The 23,136-nt window shown below is 34.3% G+C and overlaps 1 protein-coding gene across 10 annotated transcripts; it reads right to left on the bottom strand.

Annotated features, from left to right (window-relative positions):
• Positions 1 to 18: 18 nt before the first annotated feature.
• On the bottom strand, positions 19 to 16,308 carry LOC113864878 (pre-mRNA-processing protein 40C). Of its 10 annotated transcripts, none has more exons than XM_027499076.1 (17): positions 16,196 to 16,305; positions 15,912 to 16,028; positions 15,739 to 15,812; positions 15,444 to 15,596; positions 14,085 to 14,724; positions 13,805 to 13,971; positions 13,410 to 13,447; positions 11,704 to 11,782; positions 9,824 to 10,294; positions 8,697 to 8,780; positions 7,789 to 7,929; positions 7,578 to 7,684; positions 5,826 to 5,949; positions 3,637 to 3,780; positions 1,392 to 1,538; positions 819 to 941; positions 19 to 574 (listed from the first exon to the last, which is right to left on the bottom strand). In XM_027499076.1, exons 2-17 carry the CDS (start codon positions 16,009 to 16,011, stop codon positions 260 to 262), a joined length of 2,907 nt encoding a protein of 968 aa, XP_027354877.1. In that variant the 5' UTR covers positions 16,012 to 16,028; positions 16,196 to 16,305; the 3' UTR covers positions 19 to 259. The 10 variants fall into 10 exon arrangements, with proteins under 10 accessions (XP_027354877.1, XP_027354874.1, XP_027354872.1 ...); XM_027499073.1 differs by having other exon boundaries at positions 39 to 574; positions 15,444 to 15,599; positions 15,912 to 16,025; positions 16,196 to 16,279; XM_027499071.1 differs by having other exon boundaries at positions 41 to 574; positions 15,739 to 15,836; positions 15,912 to 16,025.
• Between the last annotated feature and the right edge of the window lie 6,828 nt (positions 16,309 to 23,136).

Raw genomic sequence — 23,136 nt, 5'->3', positions numbered from 1 at the left:
CAGGCGCTTCTCATGGTAAGGACCGAACAGAACGATTGGGAAAAAGGATTCGGGCACTGCCCTCAATTAGACAAATGATACTTACGCAATAAATTTGTGTTAATAGTATACAAATGCGGTATGCAGAATTAGAGCGATATACTAAACAGCATTTAGAACTTTAATGTAATATAATTCTGTTCTAGTGTCAGGCTTCAAAGTAAAGAAACCTAAATTCTGGCAAACGAGAGGAGATAATAAAACAGAATTACTAAAAGCATCATCTTCTCTCATGCGATCTTCCAGATTCCATGGGAAGTTTGGAAGATTCTAAACTTCTACCCTTAGCATCTGTATGTTTCTCTTCCCTAGAATCATGAGATGCTTTTTGCCGCCGCAGCATATCCTCTGCATACCGCCGCCACAATCCTTCTCTTTCTTTTCTTGGAACCTTGTTATATCTTGGATCAGATTTCAAAAGACGTTTAGCTGTAGACCAAGAATTAAGAACTGTTTTTCCGTCGTCAGTTTCTTGAGATGCAGCATCGGAGGTGAAGACTTCAGCTAAGAGAGTTCTAAACTCGTGTGCACAACGCTGACCCAATCACAATGGTCACGGGTGTTAGAGTGGGACATATTTTAAACGAAAAAATGCAATAATTCTCACCTCCTACCGAATCCCTCTCCTCACATACAAGTGACACTGTCGCACATATTACTGAAGATCACATACATGTGTATATGTGTGTGTGTGTGTGTGTGTAAACAACTAGGCACATGCCAAAATACAGCTAGAGAATCCCATAGAAAAAAGCTTAGCACCATATATTGTCACTTACTTCCTGAAGCATCTTTACATGTTCCCTAAAGAGCTTTTCCGTGTCAGATGGATCAAGATCGGGATTAGTAGCACGCCCTTGAGGATCCTTCTCCAATCTAGGCTTAGATTCTGTCCATGATGCCTAAGAACCGGAGTACACAAAGGCCATTAATTTTTCATTAATGAAAGAAAATAGGATAAAATTATCATCATTAACAGCCAACATCCTAGTAACACAGGACAAATTACCAGCAAGAAATCTTGGTACAACTTTACCTTCCAAGGATCCGAGAAACTCATTTGCAATGATCTAATTCTTATCTATTTATCAATTTAACAACATTCCTAATATACATGAACGAAGTGTAATCCTACCATTCAATATGGGACCATATTGCATCTAATCAGAAACCGGGAGAATAAAGCTGAAAAAATATCAATACTCAAATAACAAAATTGAAATTTTATAAAACAAGAGGGGGTGGAAACATTCTAATCCTTTCAGATTTTGAAGAAAATACTCTTGCTTAAGTTTATTAATTAAAGATGAAATTAATAAAGGTAACCCTACCACAAAGAAAGAAATCTATACCAGAGAATCTTTGATTGTCTCCACAAGTAAAGCTTGAAAAGAAGTAACTGCCTCCTTTCTTCGAATTTTTATTCGCACCCTTTCCATTTCTTGTTCTTCTCTTTCCTTTCTTTTGCGCAGCTCCCGTTCTCTTTCCCTTAGCTTCTCCTGTAAATAAATTTCAACTTCAAGTGTTTGAATTTGCTTCATAATCAATACATCACAAGAAGTTAATAAAAATGAGCTGCTACGAAAACATTGTTAGGAAAGTATATGTTAGAAAAATAAAGATGGGCCGGCCCAGATTACAAAAACTGATAACCAGTTACTAGTATTTTCACTAATTGAGAATAAATAGAACAAAGGGAGGGGTCAGTTAGTCACTTGGGCTAGGAGAGATCAGGCTCTCAAACACATGAAGGAAACGTTGTAAAGAGCTACTGTTGTAAACATTCTTTTACTTTGTTTGGAGTAGCAATTCACCAACAAAGAGATTCAATAGCAATAATATAAGATTCTTTCTTTGGTTCTATTTCTTTTTTATAGTCAAAGCACTTGATTCTGGGGTGCGAAGATCGCTAATGGTACACACAAGAATGGATGCTCAGTTGGAATCTTTGAAGTTTGAGTTTGAGAAAATTCTTCAACGGCTCAAAGATGATAAGCAAAAAATGAAGAAATTATTCCAAGATGTTATGGGAAACATCACACAAAATTCAGAGTGAGATGATAGCAACCCAAATGAAGGAAGCAATTCGGAGGGAGATGTAAGAAAAATTCAATCACAAGTAGGGGGTGGAAAAGATCGATGGAGGAAACTAAAGAATCATGTATTATTGCTATTAGATCTCTATGCTGGTAATTGGTACCACACACAAAGTAAGAATTTTTACAATAGTATCTCCTTACAACAATGTTTCCTTCAAGTGTTCAAGAGCCCAATCTCTCTCAGCCCAAGCCCAAGTGACTAACCAACTCCTCCCTTTGTCCTATTTATTCTCAATTAGTAAAAACACTTGTAACTGATTATCAATTTTTGCTGACCTGGGCCAGCCCATTTTTATTTTTTCTAACATATACTTTCCTAATCAAAGGTCTAACAAACACCTGCATACTAGTTAGTTAATAAGCAAACTGAAATGTACCATAATATTGAACATTATAAAGCAAGAATCATCAATAAAAGAGACACCTACCAATAATATAAGGGTTTCAAATCCTCTCCAATTTTGGCGGCAACATGATGATCCAATCAAAATTCACTCAAGCGAATCCATTTCATTAATGTTTTGAAAGTTAAGATTTGCTTAAGTGAATTGCCTTTTGATACAGCCTAAATGCCTCTGCTCTGCTATCTTGTTTCAACATTAACTCCGTGCTTGCCCTTTCGAGCAGGGCTTTTCTGCTGATGACATTTTTCTCTGTAAATTAAATGTATGACATGATTCTTTCTCCAGAAACTTTGGTCTAGGTTAATGGGCAGTCAGATCCATGAATATTAGAAGGATGCGAACGATTTCACGAGGTTAGAGACACTGAAAATTTGTGACTGAAAGATTGGATGGATACAAAATGTGAGGAGATAATACCCAGAATTGTGGTAGTGTTGCAGAGTGAAATGGACTTGCCTTGCAGTGCCAATTGGAAAAAAGAAATATACGATGAGAATGAAAGGAATTGTTTGTTTGTGCTTTTCTGTTGAGGTTTTATGAGAGAAAACAACAGATGAAACTTTAACAAAAGAGAAAAAAAAAAGGACAGATGAAACAGAATAGAATCCACAAACTCAAAGCGTACAAATGGACCTTGAGCAAATTCCTAAAAAGGGGAACATATTGGATTGTTTTTCCTTCCTTTACCAAAGGAATCAGATTAGAATCTCATTCCCACCAACTGTTCTCTCTCTCATGACTTATGAGGGCAAATACACTCAACAAAAGTGATAGTGGGGTGCAAGAGAAGACAATTCGCTTAAACGAATCTTAACTTTCAAAACTTTAATGAGATTGATTCGCTTTAACAAATTGACTGGACCATCATGTTTGCGCCAAAACTAGAGAGGATCCAAATCCTAACATCAGTCACTATATCAAACCTAACCCAAAAACATGCAAAGTAGTTAACATCATTTACCCACTAAGAGCATACGATAGCATATCATGTCAAGGCATCAATAATAAAAGTGGTCAACATTTATTCCCGGTTCTATTTAGCAACTTATTTGTTGATTAAAAGAGGCATTCATCACATATTAACCAGCCCATACCTGCTCCTCCCTTTTAGCTTTGGTCTCTCGTTCTGCAGCATGTTCAGCAGCCTTCAATTCAGATATATACTCATTGAATAAAGTTTCCCTATCCTCATGCCTCACAGATTTATATCTTGGATCATCCCTTAAATTTTCTTTAACCTGCATCAATAGAAAGAACATTGAGAATTCCCGTCACAGAAAAGTAGAGATGTACATGCTTACTCCCATTTGTTTTTATCAGAAGTAAATTAACAAATCCAAAGTTGTAGCTTACATGCTTAAAGTAAGATATCCTACTTGTTTCTTTAAAAGAAATATAATAGTAAAGTACACCTAAAAGTGTATCTAAACAAATATACTCCAACTTAGTTTTTAGAAGGACTACATTAGTAGGTCATACCCTTGAGCGTATCTCCACAAATCCAAAGCTACAGCTTGCAAATATACTCCAAAAAAACAGGTAGGAGTATATTAGGATTTAGGATCCCCTATATGTTTTTGTGTGTATTATTTAAATAAATAGAGACCATTGAAAAAAATAAATATATGATTTTGAGACTGCCAACATCATTCTCAGTAACATGAAAAACAAACTTTTAACATGCTATCACATAGCCAAAAAACATTTCATACAAATCCAATAAAACCCGTTCAGACATCAACTCATCAAAAACACTAGTGGCCAAAATCTATCACTTGTAAGTTAAGAAATAATTCATAGGAAGCAGAGTTATCAATCTCAGATAGCAGTGAGTAGCAGCCGATCCTAAAAGTAGTATAGCATGATAGTGCATAGAGGGATAACCGCTATTCTAATATTTTTCATATAGGTATGACAGCATATACTTATAAAATTATAATTCACAGAAATGACAGCATATGCATAGTTATAAAAAAAAATTATAGGTTTGGTCTAGTCTTTTAAAATACACAAGGATAGGAAACAAAATATGTTAAAGCCTAAAACAGAAGCAATGTCTACTCTGATTCGGTTTCTGAACGGTAATTGATAGAAAACAAATTATATATGCTGTGTTATTAATCAGATTATGCAGTAAAACTGAATAAAAGGACTCAAGCTCTATAATGCTAAGGCAGATTTCCCAGAGTCAGTAATGAACTCCTCCAGAGAGTAAACTCTCCTTAGCAAAACCCACAATATTCTTGCCTACCTCACTCTCACTCCCACTCCCTGTTCTCCCTACATACCAGAATTCTCCTATTTTCTAGATTCCTTCCACGTCACCTCCTTTCTAACTAACTAATCATTATTCCCTGGCCCCCATTTCTATCTCCTAGTATAGACTCTCCACGCATTGGGCTTTTGTAAAACTGTCCCTTCACCAGACACAGGCCCATCACCCTTCCCAATAGTATTTGCCATATTTAGCACCCTATCAGTAATCCTCTTCATTGTCACTCTCAGGGCTACTTCTGTAAATGTGTTATTCCTATCCTTCAGTTTATATCATCTTTCATTTCATCTTCTTCCTTTTGTATAATACCCTTCCCCTTGCTCCATCATGCCGCGATAGCGCACACCCACACTGTGCTTAGGGCACAACCTCTGCAACGGGAGAAATGCTCTGCGGCAGCAAGTATTTTGTGGCTGACTGCCACTCCAAGGCAGTGCACGCTATCGATAAGTATGATAGGAAGACAAAAATAAAAATACACATGCTCACTTGTTCATGATGTATAAAAGAAAATTGCATTTAAGTATCACATGTTATGGCTTCAATTTCTCCTAAAAGTACACTAGATATAACATGCAAGTGAGCTTCAAAATATTCTAAATGTACTGACTACTAAAAGGAAGTCATTCAATAAATTTTTTTTTATAGAACCAAGAATGAAAGTTTCCATTCTTTACATGGCAAATCATGCTGTTTACAATAAGAGTCCCCTTTCTTATTCTTAAGCAAGTCCCCAGAATTGATCCATGATTTATAATTTCTTGTTTGTTTCCTTTTTAATTGTTTTGAGAAACATAACAGTCGACTCTTGAGGCAGATAACAAAACTATGTACAGAACTTAACCAACAGTCATGAAGCCTAAGACTTGGGTTAATAATTTGAATAAATAAAAAATAGAACCACAAATATTAATTATATCTCTTAAGCACATAAGACAAATGCGTTTCAAAATCCTACATCTAAAGAACAGAAATGAATGTCACAACTAATTCACAAGGCATCCATACCCTGGACCAACGAGAGTTAAAAGATATATCTCCTCGGTCTTTAAGCATTGACTTAAAACTGGCAGCAGCAACTGCACGCATTGCTTGAGCCTTTTCTTCAGCAGCTTTCTTCAAAGGAAGCACTCTGTAAGACAAACAGGAACCCCATCAACCAGCATTCTGAAAATATAGCATTAGATAAAAAATAAACCATTTACCATGCAAATTCAAAGAGTTCAGAGGGCATAAGGACACACCCACAGTGAATCCGAGAGTCTGTCATTAGCCTACTACCTGCTGACTCATGTTGCTTTCAAGGATTATCAATAGAAATCATTCCTCTGTCTAGGAAAAAGTTCAATATTAATGCAAATGAGGATCCAAACCAAAAAAGTACATGTACACAAAAAGGTAAGAACTTAGCTGAGTTGGATGTATCAAATTTTGAGTTACAAAATCAAAAGGATTGGCCGGAAAGATGGTATTCATTTTAGACAAATTGTTGCATGCAACAAACGCCCTGATGCTGGTGCAAAAAAGACACCAGCATGCAACAAATGTGTGTTGAATCATTTATCTCTATGCCCTTTTGTTATAAGGAATGAGCTACATTAACGTAATTTCCCACTCTTGGGCATCCTTGGAAGACAAGGTACAACGCAAAGAGAGTTAACAAAGGAAATATTGTGTTTGCACTCCTAGATAACTGGTAGAAGCCATAGATCCAAGAGGGCAGGAATGAAATACAATGCATCTCATTTAAAAAAAAACTGTAACAAGTACATGATTGGTTATTTGCATCCCAAATTCTTGATCAATACATTTCCATCTGTGACAATGTAAGTTGAACCATACATGACCTTAAATTTGTCCTCTATTAGCACTATCAATCTGAAGATCATGGAAAGCAGTATAGCAACAATCAAAACTCATTCTATGCAGTAGCATGGATACCTTGAGTTTTGCAGCAGATCAATTTATGTGATCCTAGTGAAAGATATTAACATGGATAGGTTCATCAAATCTCTTTAACAAAATATTGAAATTTCAACAGAAGAGATAAGAGAATCTGGATTTCTGTAGTTTCTGTAATTAGTGTTACATAAAGCACAACTTTGAATACTGTCAATTGTCATCAGTTATCACTTGAGGTTGTCAATCAACCCAACCCCATAATTGGGCAAGTGGCTCCTACCATTATCCTTTTTTTTTTAAAGTCAATACATTTGCATTCGCCAACACTGTTGCCAATCCACAACATGACACCAATACTGTAATAAACAGTGGCTGATTTATAGATATTCAATTTCTCCCCAGGTTGAATTCTAGAGCTCCAAAATTTGCTTGCCAATGCAGGATTCATTACAATCATAAGTCAATTCAGAAACATGCCTATTAAGAGAATTTTAACCAAATACTGGTCTTCACTAGTTTGTGTGTCCAACAAACATGACAAATGATCCAAAATCCCAAGGAATTTGCTAAGGAATTAATAATAATGAAATATTACATTTTCATGCTAAGAATGCCATAGATAGAAATAAAGACTTCCCAGTCATAAAACCTCCCCAAAAAATCACCTGACATGTATAATTGTTTGATGTGACAGACCAACTTGGCTACCAAGCCAGTGGACCTAAAAGCATGACCAGTGTGAAAACTAACAAATCAGATAAGTTATATGATGGAAAGGATGCTGCTTATGTGAAAACATCACTTGCTAAAAATGAACATAAAGCTAAGCAGAATATCAAATTAAAATGCAAGTCGCACCTTTCATTCAATAGGTGTTCTCGTTCCTTGCGGTCCAATGCCTCAAACCGTGGATCATTTCCCCATTTCTTTCGCAGAGTTTGATAATCAGTATTGTGGCCAATATCCTGAAAAAACAAAATGATCTATAAGCATTTAGTACTTCCACAAATTAACAGTAGGTAGATTTGACAATGGAACAATAATAAGCATGAAATGATGCAACATTAACCTCTGAGGCTTCATCCAGTAACTGCTTAAATCCTTCAACTGCAGCTTTTTGTGCAGCACGTTTTTCTTTGCGTTCTTCTTCTGCACGGGTTTTAACATAATGCTCAAACAAGGATCTTCTAGCAGAATAACTTGGGATGGCCTGTATTGACACAATATCGATAATAAAAAAATTTGTAGATGACAATTAAGCAAGCCAAAGAGTGAAAATAAAATAAGAGAGAAGGAAATACAAAGTTGAGGATAAGACATCATCTTCTAAAAAGAACAGACCATACTTTATAGCTAGATGCATTGTTTCAAAAGAGTTTCTAGTCTGTGTATATCCATCAGAGAAATGTCACTAAAGAAACCATGAACCAAAACCTACAAGGGAGCCATAGAAGATAATCCCACCCCATATATTCTGCAAAAGAAAAGAAATTCCTGCAAGAGCCTAACGAGACACACTAACCAAAACAGCAAAAGAAATTCCCCCCCCCCCCTTCCAAAAAAATAGACAGTGAGAAGTAGCAATTTCTTAAAAATTGAGAGTAGATATAATATTATTGTGGCTCCTATGATGAAACATTCATGCACATGAAGAAAATTTAGAACTTCCTCTTAAATCCATTTCATTCAATCAGGTAATGTACAAAAAAATTAGACTTAATTCCACACGTTTTTCCCCTTTTTCTTTTTTGACTAGTTGTTTAACTGAGACTACTAACTTACACATGAAAAGCATAGTTACCAGATGCATATCAATCCAGACACCATACAGCATGATAGAATTAAGATAGTTGATTGAAATTCCACCATTGTACAAGTGCACAACTCATTCACAGCCAACTATAATAAGATTTCCAGTTGAAGGAAAGGCCACCGATTCCCAATCAAAATATCAAAAAATATTTAGTCTCAAAAAACCTTGAAACGTGGATCAAATACAATCTTTGGCAGTTCTTTCTCCCATTTGGAGAATGGTGCAACTCCTCGCTCCTTAAGCATATCCTACAAAATTCAGACGCATAAAAAAAATTAGATATAAACTAAGGTACACCTGAGAGTGCATCACGGTTCATGGAGTGTATTCCTTATACATAACAGGCTTAAATATGACCAGAACACCAAAGATTTTACCCAGAGCAACTTTATTTCAGCACTCAAACTATCAGTAGATAAGATCCAAACAAATGCATCAATGCTATGATTTCTCTTTTTTCACTTTTTGCTGAAAAGCAGATGCATTGGCTGGTTCTTGTACGAGTTCATGCATCTTCTCTTGGACAATCAGATCAGGAACACAAAATTGAGCAGTGTACAAACAATGAAAAGAAATGTAGCAAAGAAAAAAATAATCACGGAAGACAAAAGCAGGCTTACCAAAGGAGGGAGAATAAGGATTCCTTACTCCTCCTTCAAAGTTTCAACTAAACTACTAAGAAAGCTAGCCACCAAACATAACAAAGCTATTAGTCAAAATTCAAAAAATAACTCTCTAATCCTTATGCTAGTCTATGATTAAGGAGATCCATGTACTGACAGCCATAGAAAAACAATTTTGTCCCAAAGCATAACAAAGAATAGAGATTGTAGTTCCCCAGTCCAAGTGTTCCTTTCTACCAAACTACAAAGGAATTGATTATATGCCAAAGAAAAATTGTACTAGAACATGTACCATCATGACTGAAAACAAATTTCAGAAATTTGCTAAAAAATTATAATTCTCTACACAAATAGTGTAATAGATAATTTAATTAAATACAAAAATTCAGCAATATAACAAGCTTCCATAAACTATCTTGATGATTAAAATTTAAAAAACAAAACACACAAAGCCAGCAAATAACGTCCAAAACAAAGTATCATCTAATAATAAATGTAAGGGTGGAAGTAAAAACAAAACAAGGGGAATAGGCATATTTCATATGATAATTTTACCATAGTCACTAATCTACAATGAAATCGGAGGAGGGTCAGGATTCCTCATAACAGAAACAAAAAACAACAAAGGGAAGGAAGTACATCAGCTCAAAGGAAAAAAACAAATATACCTTAAATTGAATGATGCGCTCCTCCTTTGAAGGTCCACTATCTTCATCTTCAGAATCTGAGGATGTATCTGAGACATTAGCATCACCATTAGCATCTTTCAGTTTATCTTTGTTATTATCAACTTGAAGGCCTTTAGCTGTAGATTCAGCTGCTTTTGAACCATTTGATTCAGATCCTGTTTGTACTGATGGCACAGGAATAGAAGAGGAAGCAACAGGTGTTCCTGAGTCCTGCAATTTCTTCTTGATCAAATCCAGTGCCGATGATGAGCTCTGTAGATTAGAGGGTTTAAGAGCTGCAGCATCACGACCACCAGTATTAATAGCAGGAGCATTCAGAGTAACCATTCCAGACCCTCTATCAGACAATACATTAGTATTTGGAACTGACATTAAATGATCTTTTATAACATCACCATCCTGCTTCTTTTTCAATTCAACCACCTCATTTGGGATTTGCCAGCAGCTAGTCTAGCATAGAACAAGAGGACAAAAAATAAACAAAGGAAATAATAGAGAAATAGTATCAGTGTATCACAACTTAATTTATTTTTTTAAAATAACTGTACATTCAATAAAAAATCTACAAAAGTTAAAATGTAAGACCAAGTGAATATATTCCTATTTAGGAAAATTACCACAAGAGTGGCTAATGTGTTAATAATAGTAATACATTGACTTATTAACCAATATTTCAGCTGATGTTCCAAAATTGGAAATATCAACAATAAAAGTGGCCTCTTTGCTTTGACCAAAACTTCAGAAACAAACCAACCAAACACTACTGCAAGGTAGGAGGAGAAACAATAGTAATAAAAACCCAAAAGGTTATTACATAGAAACGTATCTATCACATTATACACAGCAATCGGATGTGAATCCGTAATAAATCATTTTGCTAATTCCATTAATAATCGTCCAAATAAAAGAATAGACCTCTGGGATTTCAAAATGCCTTCAAATAATATACTATCAAACTCCTACTCTGATTTCCATTGTTACTGCTAGGCCTAAGAATGGTTTGTACATCTCTAACACATCACCACATGCAAAAGACCTTTGGGCATGAATCATGGATAATTCACAGGTCAACATGCAACCCTCCATATACCAGGAAGCACTGCTAAGACAATATCATAGTGAAGCTAATAAAATTTACCTTAGACAAATCAAGTTCAGTGGTAAAAAGCAATCTTCAGAATTTTAGCAGACAGCTTCAACCAAATCAAATTGAATAATTTGAATTTCCTTTTCTGTCCTTTTCTTTATGATCAAAATCAAACATTAAAAGTAAGATCTTACTCTAAATGAATTTATTAAAATTTAGGTTTTAAAATATTTTAATGATTTTTGGCACACTGCTTCAATCCATGTGGTTAAATCAATCTGGTGGAAAAAAAATGCTTACTTCTTGTTGTTCTAGTTTACCTTTCTTTCTCAAATTACCCTTCTACCAGAGAAGTTCATATCCTGCTTCCTAAGTTCCTCAACCTTTCTCACCCACGGACCTGCCCATCTTATCTCGTATGGAAAAAAATTTATTCATGTTTTTTGCATATTCTTCCAATAATACTAAACCAGCTAATAGAGGTTAATAATAATGATGTATAAAGCTGTAGAGCAAAACAAGGGAAAGAAGTAAGACCTTGTCACAGTAATGCAAAATGCAAATATCACTTTGGAAAAGTATAAAACAGAAATATCACTTTAGAAGCAGAAGCAATAAAACAAAGAATAACAAGGCAAACAGGAAACATCATGTCAGAATGTAAATAGGTAGTTCATCGCAGAAAGACAATAACTCGAGGAAATTGGCTGGGGAACAAGACAAATAATTGAGATAATGAAATAAAATTGATTCATGAATATATGAACCATACCTTGGTTCGATTGTTGTAGTAATATTTTTTTCCATCACTAGTAGAGACCAACAGCCAATCAGTACCAGGCAAATCCACCCTATTATTAAACAACAAGTGACAAAATATGAGAAGTTAAGATCGTAAATCTTTGGCTCTAAATAACACAGATCCAACCATGGTAATCAAAATCAAGATTTTACATAGGATCGGAGAAGGGGTCAAAGATTGTAACTCGCACGATCGTAATGGATCATAAGATCCTACAAAATCATATTTTTGCATATGAAAAAGTGTAAATATAAAGATGAGGGAAGCTAAAGAAAGACAAATGAGAGAAGGGAGCCACCCTCAAGGCCTCAACTCAAAATAGAGACAGGCCCACTAAAAACAGACAAAGATGGGGATGAGAAAAGGGGAGAAGGAAAAGATGGGTTAGGTAATGTATTATGATAAGACTATTTTACCCTTAAAAAAACTGGGAAAGGCAGATTATTTTTAAAAGATAAAAGTCTTTTTTACCCTTAAAAACCCTAAAAACTGCTTCATTCTGGGGATAGAAAGGGAAAGTCAACATTTTTACTCTAGCAGCACTGTGGCACCGCGAATTAGGCTACTATGGCTGTGAATACATCTGCGATGGCAGACAAGGTCACCAGCACAGAGCAGAGATGCTGGAGCAGACACAGTCACCAGAGCGAAAGCTATGGAGATTGCAGAGCAGAGGAACTAAGTCACAGAGCAGAGGAAAGCTTTAAGGATTGCAGAACGAAATCAATTTTAGGATTTCAAGAAAACCAGGTCACAAAGCAGATGACAGGTCATTGGGTTAAAAATTGGGTTTGTAAACACGGGGGGATCATCTGAGCTTACTGATTTTACGTTTCTGCACAGCAATCCCACCCAATCTTGCTGAGTCACGATCCCAGCACCTAGCTAGCACAAAGAGGGGGTTGGAGATCGTAAAATCGCACGATTTTACATTCTGCCATTGAATTTTGACTACCATGGATCCAACAATAAACAAATAACAATATGTCACATAGACAAAAGAAATTAGAAATGTAAGGGAAAATACATAAAGGTACCTAACATTTGAACAAAGAATCTCCTAAATACCCAGCACTATAGCAAGACACTGTATGCAGTTAAACTCCTTCCAATTATGATATCTTTGCAATACAACAGTATTGATATTAACCTTATTAATTTGTCTATAGGACCACTAAATCCCTTGACACCAATCAATCCCCCCCCCCCCTCTCCTTTCCCTATGATCTCTTCCCTTCCCTTCCCAACTCCCAATGTTAACCCCCCCTAATGTCAATAAAATTACGGTTTTAATTTTACCAGCATACCACCATCCTCTTTCCATACTACACAACTAATAGAGTATTACAGGTTTTGACAATACGACCTGCAAAGTGTCAATGACAAACCTAAAGTATTAAAATTAAGGTTTAACTTTCCTAGCACCATCCTCTTTCCATACTACACAACTAATAGAGTATAGAGGTTTTGACAATAACATCACCTGCAAAGTGTCAATGAAACACCTAAAATATTAAAATATAGAATTAAAAGACACTTTTTCTAGGCCTCGAAAAAATGTCAAGAGGAGAAAAAGAAAATAAACAACCCAGTATATGTTACAAGGTAATGTCTAATCAAAAACCAAATGATTTAATAGTCAGTTTTTGTCACTGGAATGTAAGCAGTGAACTTACATTGAAACTGGAGTTGGCTGAACAGAAACTTGGTGAGGCTGCATACACATCCAAAATATCAATAAATTGAATTAAAATAATATATGTATAGGGATCATAAATACTATTTATGATAGTAGGCTGATTTAGAGAGTAAAAAAGGCTTCTAAAATGATTTTGTGCCATTACATGTTACAGTCGTAGTCTACAAATATCCAGTATCCAAGGTCTTGTCCATTGGTTAGGTTATCCAATATCCATATCCTAAATATTATAAACTAATAATAAACTATATTAAAAAAAAATTTCTGCTGTTTGAAATTGTATATTAATTAGAATAAGTATATAAAATAATACTATTTAGCGATGCAGGACACAATAAGGCATAAGATCTGCCAAGAGTATAAGACCAGTACCTCCCCTTTAAAGCCAACAGGTTTATCATAAGTTGATTCTCCTGTCACAGCATTATAATAGTATACAATTCCTGCATCAGTCTTATGGGCTGTCCAGGCATCTAAGTGATCGTTATTAGCAACATTCTCATTATGTGTGACAACGGCATTTAATTTGTTCCGATCATCTACAACCACAAGTCCACAAGAAAAAAAAATGTAAGGAATGAGATTTCTATTTTCAAAGCACACCAATGAGAAAGTACATTTCAGAGGAACAGTAACATTGCATTGTGCATACCAGTAGGCCCTGAAATTACTTCTGTTGGCAAAGCAGTTGTTCCCCTCAACTGATGACCAGCAGCTGCAGAAGGCACAGACATGCCACCACCAGCACCCACAGGTGTAACACCAGGAGGTTGAGAATCAGGTATTGGAACAGCGGGGAGAGTAACACCGCGAGCTGGAAATGGAAAGGGACCAGGAAATGGGGCAGGATATTGAAGAAATGGTGGCCTAAGTACACCACTCATCTGTGGGGGCTGTAACCAAAGCCCCTGAGGGGAAGCAGCCATGGCAGGCATTGATGGATACGGTAAGCCTTTCTGAGGAGCACTAGGATCTGGTGCAATGGCTGCACTTGGCATACTTGGTCTCAATACTGCAGCTGAGGAAGAATCTGTGCCTGTGGGCAGAGCAGCAGAATTTGAGGATATTGTCACAGTTGATGCTAATCCAGGAGGGCCGGGGTTCCCAGGAGTAGGCACTACAGGATGCACAGGAAAAGATGGAGCTGTTGGCATCCACGATGTAGCTGGGCGATAATTAGAGTCAGAGGGTCGAGGCATTATGGATGAGGAAGTATGAGCAGGGGTAGAATGTGGGATACTTGACGCAGATGACAATTTACTAACATCCTGTGCAACGGAATCTGAAATGTTCTGCAATAAGCAAGAAGAAGTAGGAGGAAACAATCATTATTGAGTTTTTTTTATATAAAAATTATTATTGCATCAATTGCGTCAAGCCAATGCTCATCAGCCATTATTTGACAACTCGTTACCACTATAGCATGAAAACCTAATATAGAAGTAACAGAGAATCCCCATTATGTTATCATACATACAACACTGTGCACTATGTTACCAACCAAACATTTTTGTTATCATATCATAAAATTTTTGTGCATACTAAAGTTACTTGTATCCTTACTCCAAGCATGATTCATTTCACTCAAACACACGTGCTGTCAATGCTAGGGATTATCGTTCTTGTTTGAGTAGGTTGAAACTTGAAAGTGAAATGGCAGCAAATAGGAGGGAGGTGCAAAGTTAAGTAAGGAATTGAAGGTTTTGATATTCACTCATATTGTTGCTTGGTAGCAGGAGGGAAATCTCACTTTCATTGTAGAGTGACCAAATTTTATATGGTGGATGATAAAGCAGTTGCACTTCACCGCTTTCAAGTTTCAACTGTCCCGTATTCTTGTCAAACTGATCAAGGGTGTCAAGTAATCCTCATTCAAAAATTCTCACCTACTCAAACAAGTATAGCCTAGAGTTTTGACAAATTTACTAAACTAAGGAAACACCCAAACTTATTCCCTCCTTTCCAAACAATCTCACAATTCTTCAATTTAATGTAAGAGTACAGAGCTTACAGTGCTAGATTGTGCATGCTGCTGGTTGCCGGGAAAACTGGCACCACTTTGGTTAATATTATATGAAAATGAAGGAGGAGCAACATGTGAAGAGAGACCAGGAACTGAATGTTGAACCACCATGGGATTCGCTGCCGAATTGGACTTCATCACCTGCTTCAAAAAAGCAACCGATACAGTCAACAAAGTAGTTCGTAAAAACACGCGTCTCCGACCGAAACACAACATTGCATCACCATAAACCCTTCCATCATAAGTCCGATACTGTAAACAAATAACTCAGCACAATACTAACAGGATGTGTTGATGACTGCTGAGAATTCCCAGAAGTATTGACATTTTGATGCACAGCGTAAGAGAACGGCGCCGCTACAAAAGCACAGCAATTAGTTGCTTGAATTGAATCAGTATAAATAACACTCGATACATTGAAACAATGGGGAAAGCTTGAAGGTTTAGTAGATATACCAGCAGCAGGAGCTGAAGGAGTGGAAGAGGCCAAAGGAAGAGGCGTTTCTCCAGACACAGATGGCTGTGTCTCCTGCGGCAACCATGCAGGTGAAGCCATTGAAACTGATCTATCTGCTGCGTTGCAAAACAAATAACAATCAGTGTGATAATAGATGAAGGAAACAACGATAATTTTCACAGGCAAAATCGTAATTTACAAAGACACAGACGTAGGGTTCGAATTTCGAATAGAGACCAAAATTTCATAAAGCAACTAAAGGAAGCAGAGAGAGAATCGTGACCAGATTGTGGAGAAGAAATGAGAGTGCGCGAGGATGAATTTGGACGGAAGCAGTTTACAGTGAAAAGAGGAGTGAGTGTGTGATTGTTTTGAGTTGGAAATGGGTTAGTTTTGTTTATGTATGATTTAGGGCTGGCTTAAGCTTTAGCTTACTCGGACCACTTGCGATTCACCTAGAACAGTACCGCGTCCCGGGCTTGGGCTAATACTGGTTAAGACAAAGGGTAATTTTATTTGTTAGTTTTGCTGAAATACTTTTTAATTATAGTAAGACTTTTCGTTTTTTCATTTTTTTTTTTTATCTCACAAGTCGACCATTGCGTGACTGCCGTGACATCTCTTTTTTATTGCTAAATTATATATTTGTTTGATTTTATTCTCAATTAAGATAAAAAATAATAATTATCTGAAACATTTTGTAATAGAAGTAATGATTACATGTACGAATATCTAAATTTTGTTTAAAATTTTATTTTTATTTTTTTAATTTTGAATTTATTTATAAAAAGGAATAAAATAAATATTTTATGAAAATTAAAATTTACTTTAACAAATTAGGAAGGGCATCAAATGGGGCTAAAATTTTATTTGAGTGAGGATATTTTAAATTTAGTGAAAAGGAAAAAGAACAAAAGGCAAGCAAAAAGTTATAAAAATTCAAATAAGTTTTATCATGCATTTTTTTAATTTTTGCTTCTTGACATATTCTTATTAAAAGCATATTACACATCCATTCAATTATATTTTTTTATTTTTTTATTTTACAAAAAAACCATCAATTCATTGGCTACTGTATTCTTGTTGGAGCTCTACCTCTGCCCACAGTACATCTTCATCATAAAGAACTCATATCTCAATCATTCTTTCTCTCTTTTCTCTTCTAAGTTATACCACTTTCAATTACCCAAAATCCAACCTCTTTTCTTTCAAACCATCACCTCTCCACTCACCATTTTTTTTCTCTCCCTCTCTCACACTAACTTCCACCACTCAAAATCATAGCCTCCATTAATCTCATTTCTAACCTTTCACAGCCTCATTGTTTGTCTTGAAGAAGAGTACACCACTAACCCTAAAATCCTTCATCGAATATGAAATTTTTAAATTTTCGACCTTTTTACCCTTTCTTATTATTTTTTGGGTCTAAATTATTTATTTATTTATTTATTGTGTTTATTTTTTTTAATATTTTATTTAACTCAACATACATTTTCTTATTTTAGTTTTTTTCATCATTATTATTTTTAGTAGTACTAATTATTATTATTATTATAGGATTCTTATTATTTTTTTATGTTAGCCTAGCTTAAATAAAAATATTTAACTTTCTCATTTTTATTTATTTATCTTAATTTTGCTCTCTTGATTCTATTTAATTTAGAAAAATTATAATAAAAAGTTATTAAAATTGATTAAACACTATTATTTTATTTTATCTTGTGTTTTTATTTGTAAAATTTATCTCATTCTAACATTAAAAATTAATTTTTTCTAATTTTTTCATATATTAATTATTATGTTGGTTATTTACAGTTTAGAATTGTTATCTTTTATTTTATTTATTGTATATTTGTAGAATATTGATGTGATTTAACTTTACATATATAATTTACCTCCTCTCATATTATGAATAATAAATTACTTTTTTATATATAATAAATAAATAAATAATAATATAATTGCATTAATTTATGATACTAACGTATAACTTCGCTATTGTCATATATTATAAATTGATAAAATCTACGTGTACTTACGTTACTGAGTCTTTATACAATATTAATTTATCATATGTTGTCTTTAATTAATTAGGTAATTATATTAATAATCAATCAAGAGGCATTTTTTCCTTTAATTACTAATACTAATTGATTGATTTAAATTAAAGATATTTTTATTAAAACAACAAATTATAATGCTAATGTGTAAGATTCTTCCTTTATTCGTTATAAATTATCAAAATCTATGTATACCAATGTTACTTTAAGTTTTACATAATATCAATATATTGAAAATTTTATCCAATTTTTAAGATTAATCAATTATTATTATTATTATTAAAATCTATCATCTAGAATATCTTCATCATATTAATGTGACCATTTATAGTGTTTCTATCTTTATACACTTTAAATCGTTAAGACTTTTGTGTACCAATGTTACCTTAAGTCCTATGCAATATAAATTTATCAAATGAAGTCATAATCTTTTTATTAAGTAACTATTTTCTTTAATCAATTTAAATATATTTATTCCTTTCAAATTTTGATAAATTAAACAACCAATCATTTCTTCATTTTATTTTACAAATCTTTGCAACATCGAATCATGATGTGTGATTTACATTACTTTAAATTGTTCAAAAATTATAAGAGATTTATATATAACTTATACTATCTTAAATTTTCTTTCAACATTAATCATAAGTTAAATATAAGTCCAAATATTTCATTACAAATAAAAATTTCTTTTTAACGATTTGCAATATAGTTGTGTGATCTTCCTTCACCTTCCGTATTATTTCTCATAGGATATATGTATGACCGCGTTATCTTGTATCTTAAATATTATATCTTATAAAATAATTTTAATCTTAAAAGTAAACTTCCTTTTACTAATCTTTATCGACCAACTTCAAAATTTTTATGGTGGAACTACTTGACTTTGAGTTTTCCATTTCATCTGGGAATACATAGTAGAGGGAACCAAAACTGTCAAATCAAAATAAATTTAAATTTTTTTTAATGTATCAATTAACATTTTAATAAATAATTTACTTTTTTCTAAAATAAGATAACAACATTTATTGTTTAGAGGTTAAATAAATATTTTTAAAATTAAACTAAATTTACACAATTAATTAAAGTTAACCGTTATTTAAACGAACGTTGTAGGGTGTTAATACGTTCCCTACACGTAAAAGACTCCTAAACTCATTTTTAGTTTTAAAGATCATTTTTAAAGTTTTTCAAACTTTTCTTTAATAAACTTTAATGACAACTCCTCTGATTTTTTAGAAAATATTTTTTATTCTTAAAAAATATTTTGTTAAACACGTTTTTGCCGTACCGTTATGACTGCCTAATTGCAACAACAGGCAAAACATATTTTCTAAAATTGTTAATGAAAACATCTTAAGAAATATAATTTCTTTGTTGTTTTTTATTTTCAATGAAAATGATAAAAACAAGCATGTCCTTAGTTATAGTTTGTACTTTATTTTTTATATAAATTTAGATTTTTCAATTATTTCAAATCAATATTTGCCCTTATTTAGCTCTTACAAAAATATCACATCAATAAAAATTTTGATGTGACACATCTATATACACGCTACATCACAAATAAGTAACGATTAAAATCATTTTGAAAAAAAAATAACAAACTAACTTTGGAGGATTAAAATAAAGTTTAATTGTATATATACATTGACCAAAATATTACCAAAAAGATATGTTAAAAAAATAAATTTAATTTTATGAAAAAATGTAGTGTTTCTGTTAAAGATACACTTGTCTTCTGTAATCGCTCTGCTAGTCCTCTAATATGATGTCCTTGTAGAATATCTCAGATTTTCCTCTGTAATGACGTGGGGAAGGATACTTGTAAAAACACTCTGATGTCCTTGTATGAACAGTGCCGAATGAACAGTAAAATTGCGTATGACAAGTAAAATCTGCATATATACAGTGACTGCTGACGTCATCAGTGACGTCATGGCTGACGTCACATACGCGTACAGTGCATGTACAGTACGCGTGCATAGTATTTTTCGGCGTGAATAGTGCCCTGAACAGTGTTTCCGGCGTGAACAGTAAGGCGGTGAACAATAAATTCCGGCAGTGACAGTAAATTTTGAAAATTTTCTATAAAAAGGGGGCTTCACACAAAATTTTCATTTCTTCACCCCTATCCAAGGTTCTCAAAGGTTCTAAGGCCAAATATCACCATTTTCTCTCATACTAAACCTTCCTAAACTTAAATTTCTCACCAGATCTGAGATTCTACGTCTATTCTGAAGGATTTGAAGTAAGTTTCTTTAAGTTTGAAGCTAGATTTACCGTTCATTTCTCTTCTTCTTCTCTTTCTCATAGAAGTTCATGGTGTTCTTAGGAGAAACTCCGTTCTAAAGCCAAATTTTTGGTGAATCTTGCTATAAAACAAGTAATATTCGGTAGATCTAGTGTGAATCATCGTTCTGAAGTAAGGGGAGCTTACTTTAGCCTATAATCTATGTTTTGGACGGTTGATATATTATTACAAGAAGTTTTGATATAAATTTTGTTAGATCTTTTGAATAAAAGCTATTTTCTAAGCTGTAACTGCTGTTAATTGATTTAAAATGCTGAGATTTTGGCTGATCTATTATAAACTTGCCTTAGCTGAGCTGTTACAATAATTTTGGCGGTGTGCATCATGCTGAAAAATATGTTTTGCATCATTATAGAGCCGAGTTACATGTTTAGGTGGGTAAACATGTAACGGTAAGTTCATGCTGAGCTGCTGTGCTTTGTTGTCTGGATCCAGATACCGGAATGGGTCGCTCCCGGACCGGCTCGGTTCCTTCTGAATTACTTAGGCTGTGGAACCAGTTGGAAACCGTTTTCATGTTGTGCATTAGATGGGCTGGAAATGCATAGGGCTATCGCTGTGAGAAATATTTTGCTCTATATATATGATTTTATTTTATTTTTGTAAGCTCACCCTTGCATTTCTTTCTATGTCATTGTGTGCGTGTGTACTGCGATAATCATACGGTGGTACGTGAGTAGATGTAGCAGGTGTTGCATCTACTTCACAGACTGAGGGGCCAGTGAAGAAATGTTAGAAGCTGGAGTCGAGTAATATTGTATCAAAGTCCTTTTTTCCTTATATTTTGAGACCTCATGTAGAGGGAGCTGTATAATATAATTTTGGGTATTTTGAATATTATGAACTAAATGTAATATTATGTTATTCTGTTGGATATTTATTATAAGAAAACTTTGTTTTATTTTGAATGAGAAGAGAATTTCATACTTATATTCTTTATTATTTATTTACCTTAAATAAGTATGTGATGTAAAAATAATGTTCTCGATTCCTTACAAAAAGGGGTCGTGACATGTTCCCATTGGATTCTCTTTGGCCAGGGACTTGTTCCATTCAAGCTTGGTTACGAAACTCGGCCAGCTCTTCCATTTGCATGTACTTAGTTGCTCGGTTGTGCAGTTCATCTAAGTCAGCAAGAGATTTTTTACAGATATTATTAACAAAGGGTCCCGGTCTAAGAGCTATTGTGAAGCGATGCATCGCGACGGCTAGCTCTAGGTTCCGAATGGAAAGAGCTACTTTCCCAAAACGCTCCATGAATACCTTAAGTGTTTCCTTCTTCTCTTGGCGGATGTTAACCAAAGCCATCGAGGTTAATTGATGAGAACGACTAGTAGAAAATTGTAGATTGAATCTTGTGACCAGTGTTATGAATGAATCAATGGACGTGGGAGGCAGTCTAGTGAATTAGTTGAGGGCTGGGCCCTGAAACGATGTTGGGAATATCTGACATAGTAAGGCATCATCATCAGTGTAAAGGCCTACTTAAGTAGTGAATATGTCAACATATTCCTCCAAATCGAAAGTTCTATCATATTTTTCCAAGTGTCCAGTAACTTTGCCTCTAGAATTAATTTTGCAAAAGGACTACGGCTTGAGATTCTATCCCGTCCGACCGAAAGGCTGGTCCTTGTCTGCTGTTGAATGATTCTTGGCCTCTCTTGTAGGGCTAACGACTCTTCTTGTTCTGGAACAAGAGGTGTGACTTGGGAAGGGATATAGGTCCTAATTTCGCTTCTCAAGTTGGCATTTTCCCTTCGTAATGCAAACAACTCAAGAGCATCTCTTTCCCAGAGACATTGTATCTCTATCATTTTCGCCTTCAACTATCTTACTATTGAGGAGATGTCCTCATCCTCTTCCCTCTCAATAAGAACTTCTGGTGCAAGCTGATTTTATACATGTTCTTTATGTTGACATGGCATTCCCCATGGCTAGCTGGGGCCTTCTTGTTGACATTTTGTCAGTACCATATCTGCTCAAAGTTTGAGGCAATTTGTGTCCCACGGTGGGTACCAAAATGTTCCTGTTAAGGATACACTCGTCTTCCGTAGTCGCTTTGCTAGTCCTCTGATATGACGTCCTTGTAGAACATCTCAGATTTTTCTCTATAATGGCGTAGGAAGAGTACCTATAAAGGCACTCTGATGGTGAAGTCAGTGTTCAGTATATGACAATAAACCTATTTAATATTCTGAAGTGAACCCGCTTTACTTGTACTTCATACTTTCCTTTTATAGACATGATATTGGGCTTAATGGGTTTCATGACTCAATCCTGTTTTAGCCTTCTCATTATTTAAATAGTTAATCCTTTCTTTATCGATTATCGATTATTACTCTTTAATTAGCTTATTGATTTATTTTAATATGATTGGAAGGGTGTTCGTCCTTAGGTTAGACTGAAAGAGTGTGGGTATCCTTTGTCCTGGTACAAGGCTGAAAGGGTATTTTAGTTCCTTTTTCTGTGGCAATGATCGAGTAGTATCTTATTCAGTACAAGTAGAGTTAAAGAGTATTGAATTAGTTAGATGTATTGTAAGTTTTAAATTGAATAAAAGTATACACCCATCATAAAATTTATACGGTTGATAAACATGTTTTAAATATTTATTTTTTTTATTTAATCTTAAATTTGTATTATTATTACAATAAATCATTTCATTCATAAAATGAGTAAATCTCAACCATATAATTTTTAGAATATACTTGTAAAATATTTTTTTTAAGAAATAGAGAGAGAAAAATGATTATTTAACAATAATTAAATGAATTTAGAAAATTTTATAAATAATCTAAGAGCTTGAAAATTATTTCATAATAATTTTATCTAACTCGAATTGTTTCTGAA

The sequence above is a fragment of the Abrus precatorius genome, unplaced genomic scaffold, assembly GCF_003935025.1.
Source record: "Abrus precatorius isolate BTA unplaced genomic scaffold, Abrus_2018 Scaffold4, whole genome shotgun sequence".
Classification (NCBI taxonomy): domain Eukaryota; kingdom Viridiplantae; phylum Streptophyta; class Magnoliopsida; order Fabales; family Fabaceae; genus Abrus; species Abrus precatorius.
This window is presented reverse-complemented; position numbering and strand designations above follow the sequence as displayed.